The 20182-nt window shown below is 55.1% G+C and overlaps 1 protein-coding gene across 1 annotated transcript in view; it reads left to right on the top strand.

The window, feature by feature from the left end:
• Nucleotides 1-9942: 9942 nt before the first annotated feature.
• The window catches only part of RAB10 (RAB10, member RAS oncogene family), a 36960-nt gene continuing 26720 nt past the window's right edge, over nt 9943-20182 (top strand). The window contains exon 1 of the mRNA XM_085057268.1: nt 9943-10077. Within this exon, the coding sequence (XP_084913394.1) occupies nt 9951-10077 (127 nt within the window). The 5' untranslated portion in view covers nt 9943-9950. The remainder of the gene's footprint in view (nt 10078-20182) is intronic.

Raw genomic sequence — 20182 nt, 5'->3', positions numbered from 1 at the left:
CTCTGTCCCCTCACAGCTGGGCATGGCTGGTGCATCCCTGCATGGCCCAGTGGGAATAATCCCAGTGCCTTATGGGGCTGCAGGGGGAGATTAAACATTCTTGTGGTTAATCAAGTCTGAGCAGCAGCCCGTTCCTTCCCCAGAACCAGAGATTATCCCATAATTAATTAATTAGGGTGTTTGCTGCCATACTCAGGCCTGCCTGGTGCCATCCGAGCCCTCTGGCTCCAGGAGGAGCTTCCAGGCAGGGACAGTCCCCTACCCAAGGCACAGCCCCAGAGGACAAAGGGGACAAAGGAGGGTGTGAGGGAGGAAAGTGGGAGAGAGATGCAGGAGGGATGGAGAGGAGATGGAATTGGGATGGGGGAACAATGGAGGGGACATGTGGGGGATGGAGATGATAGGGAGGGTGGAGGGGGTGGAGAAGGGATGGAGGGAATGGAAGGGGAATGACAGGGATGATGCAGGGGGATGGAGGTGATGGGGAGGGTGACCAATGGAGGGGACAATAGAGGAGGATGGAGGGGACATTGGGGGGTGCCAAATCCCCCACAGGACCAGGCTGTGGGGACAAGCAGGTGGGTGACACATAGGAGCAGGAGGATATTTAGGCAGGGCATGAGATATGGGCAAAGAGACAGAGGGGATGTGTCAGGAGCAGGGACATGTAGGGACACTGTGATGTGTCAGGGTGGGGTGGCCTGTAGGGACACAGTGCCATGGGGACAATGAGGTGACATGTATGGGCAGGATGACACCTAGGGACAGTAGTGCCAGGTAGTCCAGGGTGACACATGAGGACAGCTCCTTGCCCACCAGTGTCAGCACAGGACCAGAGTGTGCTGGTGGTGGCCAGTGGCCTCTGGGCTGACCCTTGGGACTGTCCGTGGGGCTGAGGGGACAGTGAACCCTCATTGTGGCAATCCTGGGCCAGCCCTGGGGTGCCTGGGCAGGGAAACTCTGGGGCAAACACCCCACAGAACCCCCAGAGCAGCCAGGACAGAGCCCTGAGCCCCCTCTGAGTGGAGAGGGTTATGGGGTGTGTGGGGACATGGTGTGTATGGACGGTCCTGGTGGCATAGCTGGTGACATTCCAGTGCACCTGCTGGCATGGGATGGCACATGGGACCTGAGCCAGGGGTGACACAGGGCTGGCTGGGGCAGGGAACATGGTCCAGGTGCCCCACAGGGTAGGATGACATTTGGGGCCTGCACCATTCTCAAAATGCTTCCGCAGGGCTGTGGCATCTCAGTTCCTGCAACCTCCATTTTCCCATTCCTCCCCACCGGGTGTTCCCACATCCTACAGCCACCCTGGGACATCCCAGCCATCCCTTGGGCATTGTAGCTGTGCCCAGGACTACTCACACATGCCTGGGAGTCCACAGCCAGCCCCTGGAAATCTGTTTGGCTTTGGGTACTGCAGACCCCTGGGACACCACAGCCATCCCTGGGACACCACAGCCACTTTTGAGACATTACTGCCAGACCTGGGCCACCAAGGGTCTCCCTGGGCCACCACAATCACCTCTGGCACACTGAGCACTGCCTGGGTGCCAAAATCCTCTCACCTTCACTGTCACCAGGAAATCATGCTGGAGCTCACAAACAACCTCTGGGCAGAGTCCTGCCAGTGCTGCTGGGATCACAGGAGGCACCACTGTCCCCAGGGAGGACCTCATTCCTCTGTGGATGCTGCTGTGGGGACAGATGGAAGTGCACGGGTTGGGAACAGGGAAATTGCTGGCAGTGCTGTGTTGACATTCCTTAGGCTCTCTCGTGGTGTTTGGCCAGCTGCTGGTGGTGTTGGCTGGAGCAGCCCTGGAGAAAAGCCTGTCCTCCCTGGTGGGAAAAGGACACATCCCACTGTGATGTTCCCAGCTCAGGCTGCAGCTCACAGGGTGGATCCTCTCGTTTTCCCCCACCCTTCACCCTCTCACTCACTCTGTAGGGGGGAAGGGATGCTGAGGGTCCAGCAGGCATTTGGCTGCTTTCCCTCCAAACCAGCTTGCGAGCATTCCCAGAGATCCACTGGATTTATTTCCCATTTCCCTCCTCTGCGGCAGTTCTGCGGTTCAGCTCATCCCTGTCCCCAGCTGTTTGTGGCACTCCTCATCCTCCCCACGCTCCTGGCTTCCCTCCTGCTGTCCCCATCTCCATGTGCCAGAGTGCCAGTGGGGGAGCTTGGGAAGCAGCAGGGCCTCAGGCTGCAGCCACCCTTTTGGGCTGAGATCAGAGGTTTTGCGGTTTTTCGGATTGTGAACTGAGCAGGGACTGCCCAGGCACAGCGCAGGAGGGCTGGGAAAGGGGAGCTCCACATGGGAAGGCAGGAAGGGAATCACTCCAGACCAAGATTCACCCCATATCCAAAGTGGGGGAGCTGGAGGGGCCAGCGCAGCTCGCACTAAGCCTGGATTTAGGATGGATCAGTTTCCCAGCAGCTGACTCCTCTATAATTAGACAGCAGCAGTGGAACAGGAGCCAGCTCGGGGCACGGAGCTCCAACATCTCCCCATCCGCAGGCATGGCATCCCACATGACCCCCGGATCATAAAACAGCCGGGGGAGGCATGAGCTGTGTCTCCTGACCAAGGGGGACACGAGCAGGGAAAGCTGCTGCAAAGTGCTCCCTCTTCTGCAGGCCTCAGGCTGCCCCCAAGGAGATGAAACCCCAGAGGGTGAATCCTGTTGGGATGCAGGCTGGATGGCTTAGCAGCATCTTGTCCCACACCAACACTCCGGGGGCTGGAAGGAGCTGCAGCCCTGCCTGGCTTTGGGAGCTGCAGGCTGGGAGCCCAGATGTGCCCAGTGCCCCTGGCCTGTGGCTCCTAAGTTGTGTCTTGGCTGCTGTGTGACTTGGAGAACTCCATGTCTGCTTGCCAAGGTCCCACAGCTCCGGGCTATGCTCCACCATCCCTCTTCCCACCTCTGCCATCCTCTCATGGGAGTGGAGAGGGGGGAAAGGGACGGGTGGCAATCGTGTGGGAGGCTCCAGGCTTTTATCTTGGATCGTGGTTTCCGACAGATGTGGAGTGAGCAATGTCTGTAAGGCAGCAGCTCAGCATCGCTGCTCTGAGATTAAAGGATTTAATAATCTGCTGGCAAGATGTAATTGAAAAAGGCAGAGCTCTGGCTGTGCAGCACTCAACTGATGCAGCAGGGCATTCCCACGCTCCCGAGATCCCAACAAGCCTTCTGGCAAGCACAGTAAATCCCCAGGGTGTATGGGGCAGGCCCTGTTCTCCACGGATCCAGGGACTGACACTTTGTCTTCCCTCATAGGTAACTATTGATTTATCAGTAACAAGCTGCCAGGGAGCTTTTCACTCAGTACCTTGAGCTTCTCCTGAAAAAATAAGGAATTGAGAGTGGCATTGCCTCCGTGCTGGGTAGTGGATGTGGCATGTGGGGACAGGGCTAGTGGTGGCCTTGGCAGTGCTTTGATGGTCTCAGAGGGCTTTCCCAACATCACTGATTCTGTGATTCCATGATTCCAGGTACATGGTGAGCCTCTGAGTGCTGGGGGGGGCAGAGCTGCCCTTGGTGGAGGTCAAAGCCTCATTCAGCAGCAGTGGGGATCCATCAGTCGCTGCTCCTCAGTCCCTTGTTCCACCCCTGCTCCACTCTCTGATTCCCAACTGCAGGAAACAAAGCTGTGACTGGCTCTGCAAAGCACTGACAACAATGCTGGGCTTCTTCCCTGACTCAGCAGCACGGGATCAGGACCCAGCACAAGTGAGTGATGCCACAGCCACTGGGCAGGGATTTCTGGCTGCAGACACACAGCTCTTGGAGGGGAAGCTCTGGACAGGTAGAGGCATGGGAAGACAGAGGTCCTTAGGCACTAGAGCTGGGAAGGAGCCCCTGTGAGTGCAGAGTCGAGGTGTGCCCTGGGCAGGGAGCCCCTGCATGCATCCAGGCATGCTGGCAGAGCCCAGCTGAGTGCCCCACGCTGGCAGTGCTGAGCCCGAGGCCAAGCTGGGGTGACTGTGCAGAAATCAGAGATGTGCCTGGCCCACAGAGCTGCTGCCAGAGGCTCTGTGTGCCCTTTGTGTCCTCCCTGTCACCTGGAAGTGCTGACTGAGTCCTTCTGCTCTCCATGGGGTGGCTGGAACAGAAACCAAGGAAAAGGCCTCATTTCAGGAACATGAAGCTGCCTTTTTTGTTCCTCTGATACTCTCTCTGTCCTGGGAGATGGGTGGGGGAAGGAGCTGAGATCCAAGGTGGTGAGAGCCTGACCCTGGTGAGACCAAACACCATATCTTCAAAACAGAAAATCTGTGTGGAAGACTCTTCTTGCTTTGCTGTCATTTCCTCTGCTCAGGAATTCAACTTTCTGACAAAGCTTATTTCTTATGCTGGGCTTTCCTGGGGTATCTCAAAAAACTCACCAGAGCTGGGGCTCAGCCTGGAGAAAAGGAGGATCAGGGGGATTTTTCAGTGTCCACAACTCCCTGACAGGAGGGACAGCCAGGGGAGTCAGGCTGTGCTCCCAGGGAACAGGGACAGGACAAGGGAAATGGCCTCAGGCTATGCCAGGGCAGGGTCAGGTTGGACATCAGCAGGAATTTCTCCATGGAAAGGGTGCTCAGGCCTTGGCAGGAGCTGCCCAGGGAGGTTTGGAGTTTCCATCCCTGGAGGTGTCCAGGGAATTCCTGGCTGTGGCACTCAGTGCTCTGGGCTGGGGATGAGGTGGGCATCAGGCACAGCTTGGACTCAACAATGCTGGAGGTTTCTTCCATCCTGAAGGATTCTGTGATTCTGTGTATTTATTTGAGCTCTCCTGCCCTAATGATGACATCAGCAAAAACAAAAGCCAGAGGGGTGGCTGGAGTTTGGAGTTCAGAGCTCCTGCTCTGGTTTCCGGGGTGTCTGGAGCACAGAACACGCTGTGGACACTCCTGCTAAGAGGATAACATCCTGTAGCAGCAGGAGGAGCAGCTTCAACAGCTTTTCTATTCCTCAGAACAATGCCCTGAGCATTTGGGGCTGTTTAACAGCTCCCTTGGGACTCTTATCCTTACACAAGTTTAGGGTTCCAGACACTCCTGAAGTGGTGGGAGCTGGATGTGTCCAGGGCTGGGAGGGTCTGTGCTCTGTGGGATCTCATCCTGCAATGTGAGCAACAAGGAATGGTGGTCCCAGAACCTCCTCAGATGTTCTGCCCTGTGCCCATGCCTGGCAGCAGAGCCCCCAGCCCTGCCTTGTCTGGGGGAGGAGCTGCAGAACACAGAGCAGTTTGTTCCCAGTGGCTCTGAGATGACAAAGGCTCTTCCATCCCTGCAGCACCACGGGCTGGGCTGCTCTGTGAGGCTGAGTGAGTAACCAGCAAGCCCAGTGTGTCACTGCTCTGCCCAGCCAACCTCCCCAAGCACAGCTCCTGTTGCACAACTGGTTGGTGATTCACAGTTCCCCTCATGTCCCACAGGAGAGCCGGAGGGCACCACATCTCCAGTGCTGTGTTGCAATTCCGGCTGCTCAGCTGTTCCTGCAAAGCCCAGGAAGAAGCTGCCAGGTCCTCTTGGCTCTCCCTTTGTACCTCATTGCTCCTAATTTGGTTATTTCTCCTTGTCACAGAGCAGTGTCCTCTGGGGATCAGGACAGAAGATCCTGGGAAGGGTGTGATGGGTGGGGAGAGCTGGGAGAGCTGTTTCACCTCTGCCTGGACATCCCCACATCCAGCAGTCTTGCAGCAGAGGTCTCTTGACTGAGCCACCAAGACCAAAGGTGTCTTTGTCTTTGGTCAGGCATCTCCTGGGGATTGCTTCCCCCATGGGATAACATTTAACAATTTAACACAAGGCCCAGCCTTACACAACAGACAGAAAACACTTTTGCTTGGAGAGGGATATGTGAGATTCTAAGGAGGAATTTCTTCCTGGAAAGGGTGATCAGGCATTGGAAGGGACTGCCCAGGAAGGTTTGGAGTTTCCATCCCTGGAGGTGTCCAAGGAGTTCCTGGCTGTGGCACTCAGTGCTCTGGGCTGGGGACAAGGTGGAGATCAGGTGCAGGTTGGTCTGGGAGGGCTTTCCCAACCTCAGGGATTCTGTGTAATACCATTTCCTCTCCAGGATCCTAAAGATACCCTTCCTTGAAGTGTTGCAGTCCATGAACAAGCTCTGTAGGACAAAAGGTTCTTGTAAACATGAGTGCAAACATCCAGTGCTGCAAACCTTCCAGGAGTGCCTGGGAGCCACAAGCCCATGGGTCCCCAGCCAAGATTGGTGGCAGTGCCTGTGCCACAGAGCTCTCCAGGACAGTGCTGCTTTCCCCTTCTGTCAGCTCAGTCGCAGAGGAAGTGTTTGTGCAGCGACCTTACGCTGCTCTAGCAAAGTGCTAAAAATAAACCTGCGCTGGGAGGCTGCAAACTGCTGCGTGTGCTGTGTCAGCTCTGGAGCAGAGCTGGGGCTCAGGGTGCTGGGGACAGAGGGCAGGACACCACAGCCAGTGGGGACAGCTGCCTGCACAGCCAGGAGGGTGGGAAACCAAACCCCCAAACACAGCCGGCTCTGTGCTCAGAGCTGTGCCTTGGGAGGGACACGACTTGTAGGAAACCTTTTCACAGAATCCATGAGGCTGGAAAAGCCCTCCAAGATCAGCTCCAACCTGTGCCTGATGCCCACCTTGTCCCCAGCCCAGAGCACTGAGTGCCACAGCCAGGAATTCCCTGGACATCTCCAGGGATGGAAACTCCAAACTTCTCTGGATAGCCCCTTCCAAGGCCTGAGCACCCTTTCCATGGAGAAATTCCTGCTGATGTCCAACCTGACCCTGCCCTGGCACAGCCTGAGGCCATTTCCCTTGTCCTGTCCCTGTTCCCTGGAGCACAGCCTGACACCCCTGGCTGTCCCCTCCTGTCAGGAGTTGTGCAGAGCCACAAGGTCCCCCTGAGCCTCCTTTGCTCCAGGCTGAGCTCCTTTCCCAGTTCCCTCAGCCACTCCTGGGGCTCCATTCCCTTCCCAGCTCCATTCCCTTCCCTGGACACTCTCCAGCCCCTTCCCAGCTCCATTCCCTTCCCTGGACACTCTCCAGCCCCTCCAGGTCTCTCTTGTCAGGAGGAGCCCAGAGCTGCCCCCAGCACTGGAGGTGCCCCAGCAGTGCCAGCACAGGGGACAGGCACTGCCCTGGCCCTGCTGCCACCACAGAGCTGGCACAGCCCAGGGGCCATTGGCCTCTTGCTCACCTGGGCACACCTGGGCTCATGCCCAGTCACTGTCACCAGCACCCCCAGTGCCCTTTTCAGCCTTCCAGCCCCTCTGTCCCCAGATGACTTAACTCATCCCACAAACAGTGGGAGATTACTGATGGCAGGATACTTAATAATGACAGCAAAGTGCAGTTTGCAGTGTGTTGGATCACACCACAGGACAGCTCTGGATCCAATGTGAGAGAAGAGGTGGGCTCTGTGCAAGCCCTGTGATGTGGTAATTCCAGTGGCTTCAGGGGTGATTCCACAGCTTGGCTCTTGCAAGGTTTGCTCCCTGTCTATGAAGGGCAGGAACTGTGAGTGAATTCCCCATGTTCAGGTTGCCACAGGGTCCATTACAAACCCACCAGGTGCTGGAGGTCCTTGGGCTCCTTGTGCTGTGTCACCACCTGAGCCACCCTCTGCAGCTTATCCTGGGAATGCTGGTGGGTGAGAGGCAGAACACAACCTGGCTGTCAGTGCTGGCATCTGCAAACCCCCAGTCCTGGGCTGATTCTGAGGGGGGATTCTGCCCCTCTGCCCCTGTGCTCAGGTGAGACCAAACCTGCAGAGCTGCCCCAGCCTGGGGCCAACAGCAGAAGGACCTGGAGCTGCTGGAGAGTCCAGAGGAGGCCATGGAGATGTTCCAGGGCTGGAGCCAGGCTGGGAGAGCTGGGAATGTTCACCTGGAGAAGAGAAGGATCCAGGGAGAGCTCAGAGCCTCTTCCAGAGCCTAAAGGGGCTTCAGGAGAGCTGGAGAGGGACTGGGGACAAGGGATGGAGGGACAGGACACAGGGAATGGCTTCCCACTGCCAGAGGGCAGGGATGGATGGGATATTGGGGAGGAATTGCTCCCTGAGAGGGTGGACAGCAGAAGCTGTGGCTGCCCCTGGATCCCTGGCAGTATCCAAGGCCATGCTGGACAGTGCTGGGAGCAACCTGGGACAGTGGAAGGTGTCCCTGCCATGGTAGGAGGTGGAATGAGATGGTTTTGAGTTCCCTTCCCACACAAATCCCATAATTCCGGCACTCCCCGCGCCGCTCCGGCCGACATTCCCCTCAGCCCTCGCTGCCCCCTCACGCCTCCGCCGCCAGGGGGCGCCTCCTTCCCCGCCCGCGGCCGCGCGCCCGCTCTGCCCGCCCCTCGATGACGTCACCCCCGGGGGGAGGAGGCGACCGCAGCCAATGGGAGAATGCGTGAGCGGGAGGGGGCGTGGCTTGCGCCGGCGCAAGGGCGGGGCTGACACACCCTGGGCTCGCGGGCCGCCGGTGACGTCATCACGCGGGGGTTCTGCGGAGATCTCACCTGAGCGGGGAATGCCCGAGAATTCCTCCCAAAATCCATCCACCTGCCCTCCCGAGAATTCCTCCCAAAATCCATCCAGCCCTGCCCTCCCGAGAATTCCTCCCAAAATCCATCCACCTGCCCTCCCGAGAATTCCTCCCAAAATCCATCCACCTGCCCTCCCGAGAATTCCTCCCAAAATCCATCCAGCCCTGCCCTCCCGAGAATTCCTCCCAAAATCCATCCACCTGCCCGCCCGAGAATTCCTCCCAAAATCCATCCAGCCCTGCTCTCCCGAGAATTCCTCCCAAAATCTATCCAGCCCTGCCCGCCCGAGAATTCCTCCCAAAATCCATCCACCTGCCCTCCCGAGAATTCGTCCCCAATATCCCATCCACCTGCCCTCTGGCATTGGACAGCATCACCCCTAGTCCTGTCACGCCATCCCTTGTCCCAAGTCCCTCTCCAGGTCTCTTGGACCCTCTTTAGGCACTGGGAGAGCTCTGAGCTCTCCCTGGATCCTTCCCTTTTCCAGGTGAACACCCCCAGCTCTCCCAGCCTGGCTCCAGCCCTGGAGCATCTCCATGGCCCCTCTGGACTCTCCAGCAGCTCCAGGTCCGTGTGCTGCTGGCCCCAGGGTGGGGCAGCTCTGCAGGTGAGGTCTCACCTGAGCACAGGGGCACAGGAGGAGCATCACCCCTTTCCTGCTGCCCACGCTGGGAGATCAGCCCAGCACACGGAGGGCTTCAGGGTCGGGCCATGTCCAGCCTCTCACCCACCAACATGCCAAGTGCTCCCCAGCGCTGCTCTCCCCCTGCTCCTCCCCAGCCTGGATCGCTCCGCGGCTTTGTTCCGACCCAAGCGCAGCCCCAGCACTCGCTGCCATTAAACCCCACGGCATTCCCATGGAGCCGCTCCCGGCGCTCCTCCATCCCCGCACAGCCTGAGCTCCGAGCAGTGAATCAAACCAAAATCCTCAGAAAATACACCAAATAAACCAACGCCGGGGCCGCGCGGTGACGTCACCCGCACCGCCCCCCTCCGCGCGGGGTGACGTCACAGCGGCGTGCGCGCGCGCCCCCGCCGGGCCTGCGCGGTGCGCGAGGGGGGCAGGCGGCGCGCGCAGCCTCGGCAGCGCCTCTGAGGAGCGGCGGCGAGCCCGGGGGGAGAAGCGGGCAGGGCCGGGCAGCGCCGGGGCCCACCGAGCCGAGCGGAGCCGGGCTGCGCCGCGGGGTTATGAGGGCGGGCGCCGCCGCCTCCCCGTGAGGAGCCGCGGGCGCGGGGAGCGCGCGAGGCCGCCCCGCCACAGGAAGCCATTTTGTGGGCCCCCTCCTCCTCCTCCTCCTCCTCCTCCTCGCCCTCGTCCTCTTCCTCCTCCTCCTCCTCGTCCTCCGCCGTCGCCGCCGCCCTCGGGAGCGGCCGGGCCCGGTGAAGGAGGCGGCGAGGAGGGGCGGCGGCGGCCGCCGCGCCCTCCCCCATGGCGAAGAAAACCTACGACCTGCTCTTCAAGCTGCTGCTCATCGGGGACTCGGGGGTCGGCAAGACCTGCGTCCTCTTCCGCTTCTCCGACGATGCCTTCAACACCACCTTCATCTCCACCATCGGTCAGTGCTTTTGTGCCCGGGGGGGGCTGCGGACACCCCAATTCCCATCGCCGTAATCCCCCAGCAGCGTTCCTGTGTCACCCCCGGGGACCCCCTGTGTCCCCCCAGCCCCGTTATTGTGCGACCCCCAGGGACCTCGTGTGTTATCTCCAGCCGCACAGGGACCCCCGTGTCACCATTAGGAACCTCCTGTGTCACCATTAGGAACCCCTGTGACACCATTAGGAACCCCCTGTCACCCCCCTCCAGGGACCCCCTTGTGTGTCCCCAGCCCCGTTTCTGTGTCACCGCTAGGGACCCCCTGTGTCACCCCCGAGCCCCACTCCTGTCCCCCCCAGGGACGCCCCGTGTCACCCCCAGCCCCGTTCCCGTGTCACCCCCCAGGACCCCCAAGTGTCGCCCATTTCCGTCCCCTCGCCCTGCACACGCAGCCCGGCAGAGCCGCCCCGCTGCCGCCCGACGCCGCCTCGCCCCCGCCGCAGGGCAGGGTGGCTTTGCTTCCTCCCTCCGCGCTGGGTGACCCTGAGCGACCCTCGCTGTCCCCCCGCAGGGACCGCGCTGGCAGCTCGTCCCCCACGCCCCGTGCCAGCCGCCGGAGCCCACCTGGCCCCTTCCATCAGCGTTAATCCGTGTCCCTGCGGGCGGCAGGGTCCCCATCGCCGGCTTTGCACCGCGTATTGATGTGGCTCTGAAGCCATCGCGCTCGTGGGTGGGGTCTGTTTTCTCGCCCAACAAAGCTATCCTTCCCCCCTCGGCTGGGCTCCTGGCATAGCTGACTTACTGAGCAGCTCCTGACCGAGGTAGAGCTGCTCTGACATCGTGAGGGATGTGTCTTTCCCTTTTCCGTGCGATCTGTGCCGTGGGACAGGCCTGGTACCAAATACCCTTCCATCCCAGGTGTATCACAGCATTTCCTTTGCCTTCTCCTGAACGTCTTATTTTGCAGATGAAGAGTTCAGGTTATCCGTTTCTCACCTTCTTGGTGACTGGCTCTGGAAATTTAGGATAATTCCTGTCTCAGCTTTCTCACAGCACCCACTGGTGTAACACGAGCAGATACCCACACCTGGATAAAAAAGAAAATTATTTTGAGGAGTTTGAACTGGATCTGACTTTTGTGTTTGCTGTGAATCTCTTAAATCACTGGTCATGCAGCTGTTTACTGAGGGCAGGGAACGTGGAGTGTCAGTGTAAATCGTAGTGCTGGGTGTGAGTTCACCCCTGTGCACTTCCTCTTGTGTGTTGAAACGTCACCCAAAAATTGCACCTAGCGCTAGAATGCGTAAAAAGATTCTCTTAAGCAAGGCTTGGGAAATTGAAAGTGAAAAAAAGTATCTTTGTGACAACTAAGTATCAAGAAAGTTATTGCTTAAAAGCTCTTAGGGCCTCAACTCGGTGTTTTGCTGAATTTTTGGGGGGACTGTGTGGCAGTTGTTAATGTTGTCCCTTGCCATGGCATACCCTGGGAGGCTGGATGGCTTTGCTGCTGGGGCTGGGGTGTATTTTGGCACTGCTTGGCAGATCCTCGCTGCGGTCACATGGCATTCCTTGCCTTTGGAGTTCGTTGGGAAGGTTTATTTCAATTCCCAAAGTTAAAAATAGTCAACATCATAGTTAAGAAGTCAGCAGGCGCATACTGGCTCCTGCTCCAGACAACTTGTGCTTTTAAATAATTAGTATTTTAGTAATTAGTGTTAGTTTTTGGGCTAACTCTCTAGTTTTGGGGCCTTCAAGAGGTGTATCACTCAGTTTAATAGGAAGTGTGCACGTGCAGATTTTGGAAGTGTTTCCCACCAGTTGGACCAGTGGCTGTTTATTTCTGGAGAGCATAAGCTGGATGGCTTATGCTCTCCAGAGGTGTTTCATTCCCTGAATTCTGACCTAAACATCTGGTCATGGTAGCTGTGAACACCCTTTGGTTACTGTTTGGTGTGCCAGGCTTGTGTCTTCACAGTGGAATTTGGCAGGTTTTGGGGTACAGGTAGATCTTCCGTGTGGTGTTTAACTGCCCAGAGATGCCTTAAAATGTTTTGTGTCTGTAGTTGTTCCGTAAGCCAATGTGGAAACCTGAGGGAAGTGTCAATTGAAAGGGAGAATCTCCATTAGCACCTTGGGGAAAACAGCCTCTCCACGAGGGAAGAATTCAAATACCTGAGTTATCCAAGTCCACTCAGTTGTCTCTGTGTTATTCCCAAGTGATGCTGCAATCTGAAAATGGGATTTCAAATTCCCACTGGTAACTGCATTCTCACACTCCTCAGGTTTGCCATGCAGCAGTGGCAATCCAGGAGCATGTGGAGGGGCTTTCCCTGGCAGTCCCAGCTCTGGGAAATCCCAACACAGCAGCCCAGGCTGGTTTTGCAGCTGGAAGAGCAGATTTTCAGGGAAAACCTCCAATGGAGTCTTTGACCTGTAGCAACAAGGAAATGTGGTTTGCAAAGCCCTTGTGTACACAGTGGGTGACGGGAGGTGACTGGATCCTTGGCTGAGCTCTCCTGTGTTTGAATAACCCAAGCAGCTCTGATCTCTGACTCGGGGTTTGTTCAGAGCTCCACCAATGGCCTGGGATAGTCTGGGATGTAAAACATACTGCAGTGTTTGGTGGTGGCTGTAGGCAGGGAGTGCTGCATGGAATGGTTTGGGTGGGAAAGGAGCCTAAAGCCCATCCAGTGCCACCCTCTGCCATGGCAGAGACACTTTCCACTGTCCCAGGCTGCTCCAAGCCCCATCCAGCCTGGCCTTGGACACTGCTAGGGATGGAACAGCCGCAGCTTCTCTGGGAATTCCATCCCAACCCCTCCCCACCCTCCCAGGGAGCAATTCCTTCCCAACATCCCATCTATCCCTGGCAGTGGAAAGCCATTCCCCCTTGTCCTGACCCTCCATCCCTTGTCTAGTTCCTCTCAGCTCTTTTGTAGCTTCTCCTCAGGCACTGGAAGGTTCAGTCTTTAGAAGGATCTCAAGGAATACTGAAACTGGCCTCTGTCTGAGGAGGATGAATGGGGAAAAGGTTTTAATTCTCTAAAGGCTTGTTTTACCAAAGGCTTGTTTGCATTTGTAAGGGAAGACACACTAATAAAGCATTTCTGCTTCATGTTAATAACTTCACATTTCATCTTTGCACATTGATTGATCCTGATCCACAATGGCTGCTGGGATATAACTTACTGTCCCTGTAATTCAATGTACTCTCGCTTTGACTTTGAGTCACTTCAATCTAATATTTCCTGCTAAAGCAGCAGTTAAGCTTCTGGATGTGCTGAGGTGCCAGTGTGAGTGATTTCACTGCCCTGTCTCAGGCACTATAAATATTCCAGATGGCATTTCTGCAAGAAATCCCAGAGTCATCCTAGCCTCCCTGGAGAGGGCAGCGCCTCGGCCTCCAGCACTGCCCTGCTCTTTGCAGCTACAGAAGGAATAAGTCTTGGAAGTCTTAGTCCATCACGAAACAATTTTAATTTTAACTGTTCTTCAGTGAGTTTTTTGCAACTGCAAAAGGAGTAAGTCTTGGAAGACTTAGTCCATCACAAACCATTTTTAATTTTAACTGTTCTTCAGCGATTTTGTGGTGTGAAAATCATTTTTATAGTATTTGGTTTTGAGAATTGTGATGATTTCTCAGTTGTGCTCTGGGGATACTCCCCGCTGGGTCTGTGTGGGTGTAGCTGTCCCTCTGGGCAGTGGTGATGCTCCTTGGTGCTTCTCCTGGTTCAGTGCTTTCCCTGCTGCCAGGAGATTATCTTTCTTTTGAGTGCTAAAAATGTTGCGATAAGTAACTCCCGGTAAGCGTATCCTTGAGATCTTCATTTTTAATAACTCTTTCTTGGCGTTTAGTTGTTGCTGGTTTGAAGTGAGCTGTGCAAAAGGATCCTTAGGAACTGTGCACACTTTGTGGAGCTCCTTGAGGTCCAACCTTTGCTGCCTAGCTGGGGAGGGAGGCTCCTCTGGCCAGGATGGCTGCTGAGCAATTTGAATGCCAGAACTGAGCCTAAGCATGTAATAATCACTGTTGTCTGACTAAGTCCAATGCAAATGAAGGTGAGTCACAAAAAATGCTTTCCCATGAAATCCCTAGTAGCAGCTCAGGAGAACAAAGGGTGTGTAAGCATGGAGAGATTCCCCCCCAGTGCTCCTGAGGGAGGGAAAACTTCCCTGGATCTTAACCCCTCCTGGAGGTGCAGCTGTGTTCTGTATTCCTGAGCTTTACTCACCTGGCTGCAACTCTACAAATCCAGAGAGAAAAAGGAGTTATTTTTGAGGTTTGTTTTATTTTCAGCACAACCAAAGTTGTGCTAGGAGTGTTCAAGACTCTCATTTTAAATGTGAAAGTATAGGAAAACCCCTTTTGAAATTATTTCTCTTGCCTTTATTCCAAGTGGGTTTGAGTTGCTACTGCTTGCTTTGAAATCACTTCATATTGGCACATTTAAGCAGTGAAATTTTAAAAAATTAGTCCTCAATACTAAATGCAAGTTTGTTTGTGCATCCTGGGAGGATTTGTTCACCCAGGATTGTGATATATTAGTATTGGAAGGCAGGAGCCCCAGATAGAGAATGGGGAAAAAAAAACTTGGCAGACTTTGGGAAACAAATGATGGTTAGAATGGTAAAGATGCTGTTGCTGTGCAGTGGTTGCAATGAAGTTTGAAAAACAAGTAGTTTCAAGATTCCAGAAATGGAAATTCCAGAATGGCATGAGTTTTAAAGTCCCTTCTAACCCAAACCATTCCATGATCCCATGATGATATCCCTTTTTTTATCCTACCTACAGCTTACAGCAGCAGCTGTGAGTTGTGTTCTCTGTTCCTGACTCCTGGCATTTAGCAGGTGAATTAGAAAAGGAAAAAACCCAATAAACCTTGTCCCAAAACCTCCCCATCTCAACTCCTGCTCAGTCGTTTCTGTGATGTGGGGAACCAGAAGTCATTTCCACTTGTAGGTGGCTGAGCTGCAGAACTGACTGCCAAGGGAATTTTTGGGGGGGAAAGATGAGTGGGTTCAGAATGAAAGCAGAAAATGGAAGTGGATCTGTCAGTGGCTGTTGGATGTGGTGCTCTGGATGTAGGCTGGAGCTTGGGAATCCCCTCAGCTCTTGGCTGCTGGGTGTGGGACAAGTATTGTTTGGCCTGGAGAGGGTTTGTCCTGTCCTCTGTCTGCTGGGACACCCGAGAGAAGGGTTACAGAGTGAGCTGGACTTGTGCTGTGATACTGTATGGGGAGGGTGGTTTGGTTTTGGTTTTGTTTTGTAGGGGTTTTTTGGGGGTGTGTTTTGGGTTTTTTCTCATCTAGGGCTGTGAATAATGAGCAGCAGTTTTGCACACGCCTCAGAGAGCTGATGAGAAACTGGGGATGGCTGTGGTGAAGAGCTGAGGAACTGAGCTGGCTAGAAACTTCTTTGTGTAACGTGGCTGTTTTTTCAGCTGAGCTGGATCAGTTCCCTGATGGGGCTCCTTCCATTACCCTCTGAATCTGTGCTGGTGGAGTGATAGGGCAGCAGGGAACGTGGAAACAGCAGAGTAGGTGGTGCTTGTACTCAGAATTCCAGGATCAGTGAGGCTGGAAAAGACCTCCCAGCCCATGGAGTCCAAGCTGTGCCTTGATGCCCACCTCATCCCCAGCCCAGAGCACTCAGTGCCACAGCCAGGAATTCCCTGGACACCTGCAGGGATGGAAACTCCAAACCTCCCTGGGCAGCTCCTGCCAAGGCCTGACCACCCTTTCCATGGAGAAATTCCTGCTGATGTCCAACCTGAGCCTGCCCTGGCACAGCCTGAGGCCATTTCCCTTGTCCTGTCCCTGTTCCCTGGGAGCACAGCCTGACACCCTTGGCTGTCCCCTCCTGTCAGGAGTTGTGCAGAGCCACAAGGTCCCCCTGAGCCTCCTTTGCTCCAGGCTGAGCTCCTTTCCCAGCTCCCTCAGCCACTCCTGGGGCTCCATTCCCTTCCCAGCTCCATTCCCTTCCCTGGACACTCTCCAGCCCCTTCCCAGCTCCATTCCCTTCCCTGGACACTCTCCAGCCCCTCCAGGTCTCTCCTGTCCTGAGGTGCCCCAGCAGTGCCAGCAAAGGGGACAGGCACTGCCCTGGGCTTGAGAGGTTCCCCTTGAAAATTCACTTTCTGGTCGCAGTTCCACATTAACAACCTCTTGGCAGCAGTTCAGTGCCTGGCCTTCCCTCCTCCCTGCCCCCAGTATGAAACAAACCCTAAACTGGGTTTGCTCCTCTCGCGGTGCTGTTGCTGTCAGTGCCTCGGGCAAAGCCGGTTGGTGAAGGACGTGAGCGTGGCAGAGCTGCTTCCTTGGGCTCAGTGCTGTGCTGGCAGCCCTGCTGCTCCTCTGTCCTTGCACTGACACGCTGTTGATGTGCAGCTGAACCTCCTGGGCAGCTGCTCCCCAAATGTGCTGAGTACAGCCAGGAGCCAAGCAGGGCAAGGAGAGTGCCCGGGTTATGCCCGTGCTGTGTCCCGGTGGGGACTGAGCTGTCACTTCAGCAGTGACAGACATGAAGAGTTAGGAATTCCCTGATATTTTTTAGGGTGATGTGTGTTCAGATTTGGAGCACAGGCCGGTAGCTTCTTGTGACAGGCTGTATGATCTGTGGGCTGCTCATGGATTTTCAGAGGTCAAACAATATTTCTGTTGGTGTTGGTAGAAACTTGTTAATGAACTGCCAAGCAGCCTTTGTTTTAAGTAGCCATTGATTAGATTTTAGTGCCTTGTTGGGCGATAAACACAACTGGGAGGTGCAGAGAAGTGATTTCCTCTGGACTCCTTGGTTTATGTATTTCGAAAGAAAATCTGTTACTCTCTTTCAGGAGGGATTGTTCCCTGTGAGGTGGGTAGGCCCTGGCACAGGGTGCCCAGAGAAGCTGTGGCTGCTCCTAGATCCCTGGCAGTGTCCCAGGCCAGGCTGGATGGAGCTTGGAGCACTCTGGGACAGTGGAAGGTGTCCCTGCCCATGGGAGGGGTGGGATGGTATGAGCTTTAAGGCTCATTCCCACCCAAACCATCCTGTGATTCAACCATTGTCTTAATCCTGAGAAAACACTCGATCTTCTCCACCCTTCAAGTCAATACTGATATTTAATTAGGGGATTGACTGAGAGCCTATTGATGAAAACCTCATCAGGGGATAGAAAGAATCAACCCTAACTTGAAGGTTTTTAGGCAGATGCTGCTGCCTGTAGCCCAGCAGTGATGGCTGTGATGGTTTTACCTTGGCAGGCTCTGCTCCTGGCAGCCCTGGCTGCCCACAGCCTGCTCCGTGCTCCTCCTCCCTGCAGCTGGGAGAGTCTGCATGTCCTTGCTTGTTAGCGAGCTGCAGAACCTCGGGAAGGATGGTGGCTGGGCAAGGCTGCTCTGCCAGGAGACTTCATCCCACCTGGGCTTGAGAAATGCCCAAGAGGGACTGGGCAGCAGAGCAGGTTGCTCACATTCTCCAGGCAGTGGCAGCCAGTGCCTGTTTGCTCCATGACTTTTTGATGGCACGAAGTGGAGAAGGATTTCAGCTGGTGTTGGGTTTGTGTAACTCTGGCAAAGGGAAAAGGTACTTCAGAAATGCTTCGTGGAAAACCAGCTTGTCAAATTCCTGATGCTGTGGGAATTCCCTGTCTGGCCCTGGAAAACAGGGAAGAGACCAGAGCTGCTGCTGCAAGTTGTCTTGAACGTCTGGTGTTTCAGTGCAACTCAGCTGTGTGGGTTTTCCTTTCTGTGTGGGTTTGACTACAAGTCTTGTGTGGGTTTAACTAAAGTCTCTGCATGTTTTGGTTCTGTTCTGTAGCTAAAACAACCCTAGGCTTTCTTTCCCGCTGGGATTGTGTCTGTTCTGTGCTGTGTAACCTGGAGAAATTCTCGTTTGTGTCTTGCATTTCCAAAATCTGACTCAGTGCTCCTAGAGAGAGACCTTGCTTGAGAGCCGATGGGTGTGGAATTCCTGCAGTGATATATATCCATACCTGCTCAGCTTTTTCCTCAAGGATGCTTTTTAAACTGGTGTTTGGATCCACTGAAGCTGTTGTTGGACTAGGAAGGGTGCTGGAAATTTTCCTATTGGACTTATGGAATGTTCAGGAAAGCTGGGCTTGTCATGGCTCCTCTGCACCTTCTGAGATCAAACTCTTGTCTCTGTTTCCTGATAACATTCCCTGGACAGGTTGTAGCTGGTCCCAAATAAGTCATTCTGAGATGGTTGTGTGTTGAGTCCCACCAGCATTGTAATCTTCCACAGTAAAGGTGATTTTACATTTCCCTTCAGGTGTTCAGTTACTGACTCCAGGCACCTGGACACGAATTCACCTCTTGCTGTCTGACATATTCATGTGCCAAGTGTCATCTTTATCCCTTCTAACCACAGCCATGCTACCTGTTCTTCCTCACCACCAAATCTCCCTGGCAGGTGACTTCCCTGAGGGCACAACCTCGACTGCACTCTCATTACTTCAGATCTATAATAAATGTCTGAACTTTGGTCATTAAAACGCTGCTAGCAGTATCTACAAGTTGCCAGCTCCTCAGGTAGCAACACTGATTTCACACCTTCCAAGGCTGGCTGCAGGCTGTGTCTCATCCATCCTCTTCCTCCTCCGAAGTGGGGTTGCTGTGGCATAACGAGCTCATTAGAAACCAAGCTGTCACCTCCATCTCTGTGCACGTGGCAGGACGTGCTCGTGCCTCTGTCACTTGAGAGGGAGCTCAGATGTGGAGCTTCAGCACAGCTGTCTAATTGCTGGTTAAAGGAGTCCCTCAGATGCTCCTGATTCCTTGAGCGTGCTGGGAACTGCTTTCATCTCCACGGAACTTTTTGATCTTCCTGGTAAACAACAAAGTTACTTAGTTATGTTTGCTGCACAAATCTCTGGCAAAGGCAGCTCCTTTCTAGTTCTTTGGGATTTGTGCTTCTTGTTGGTCTGTCTGGATCAGCATGGACCAGCAATGGGAGTTCTCTGGAAAGTCTGCTGCATCTCATTCCTGCTTCAGGGAGCAGAAATGCTGTGGGTTCCATCAGAGGGGCTCAGAAACCCCATTTGCAACAGCGTTAGACTGGGATTGTCTGCTCTGCTGAGGTGTCCCCAGCCCCAGGGAGGTGTCCCCAGCCCCAGGGATGTGTCCTTGGCCCAGTCAGAGAACCAGGAGATGGAGCTGCCTGGGTTTGGGTCCTGGAATGACAGAATGGATTGGGTTGGAAGGAACATTTAAGCTCATCTTGTTCCACCCCATGCCTTGGGGACACCTTTGGCTGTCCCAGGTTGCTCCAAGCCCCAGTGCAGCCATGGCCTGTGTCAGAGAGTGACATGAGGATTGACAGGAAGAGAGCTCTGCCAACAGCTGGAGCAGCAGCCCCACAACCCCCAGGGTGACAAACCACAGCACTGACAGTCACTGTGCCCACAGCAGCTCCTGCAGCAGCTGGGTGACAATGGCTGCACTTGCTCTGAGCAGGACACTGCACACCACCTCTGTCACCTGCAGGGTCAGAAGCCCTTTCAAAGCTGGTGGCCACTATCTGATGCCTTGAAGATCAAAAGGAGACCTCATCCAGCAGGAATCTCCCCTGACTGCAGGGCTTTTGGTGGATCCAGAGCAGCTCTGAGCCACTGGGAAATGGGATCCACACCTCGGGTCCTGTCCTGGCACCAGGACTGACAGCAAGACTGAGGCAGCCTGTGGAGCACAGACTTTGTGCTGCTGTCACCTCCCAGCAGGGCCATGTTAATTTAGGGTGCCTGGGGTCTCTCACTGCCCCAGGGACAGCAGTGCCAGCACCTCTCTGCATTTCTGTGCCAGTCACACCCCACCTGCAGCACAACTTTTTCCCAATACCCAGATGAGGTTTTTCCTATTATGATCAGAGTTGACCTCTTTTTGTCCTCAGCAGCACCAGTTGGGAAACCCAGCAGCCAGTGCCTAAAGGGGCTCCAGGAGAGCTGGAGAGGGACTGGGGACAAGGGATGGAGGGACAGGACACAGGGAATGGCTTCCCACTGCCAGAGGGCAGGGATGGATGGGATATTGGGATGAAATTGTTTCCTGAGAGGGTGGGGAGGGGCTGGGATGAAATTCCCAGAGAGGCTGTGGCTGCCCCTGGATCCCTGGCAGTGTCCAAGGGCTG

Source organism: Lichenostomus cassidix, chromosome 3 (assembly GCF_008360975.1).
Source record: "Lichenostomus cassidix isolate B80296 chromosome 3, HeHo_3.0, whole genome shotgun sequence".
Taxonomy (NCBI): domain Eukaryota; kingdom Metazoa; phylum Chordata; class Aves; order Passeriformes; family Meliphagidae; genus Lichenostomus; species Lichenostomus cassidix.
This window is presented reverse-complemented; position numbering and strand designations above follow the sequence as displayed.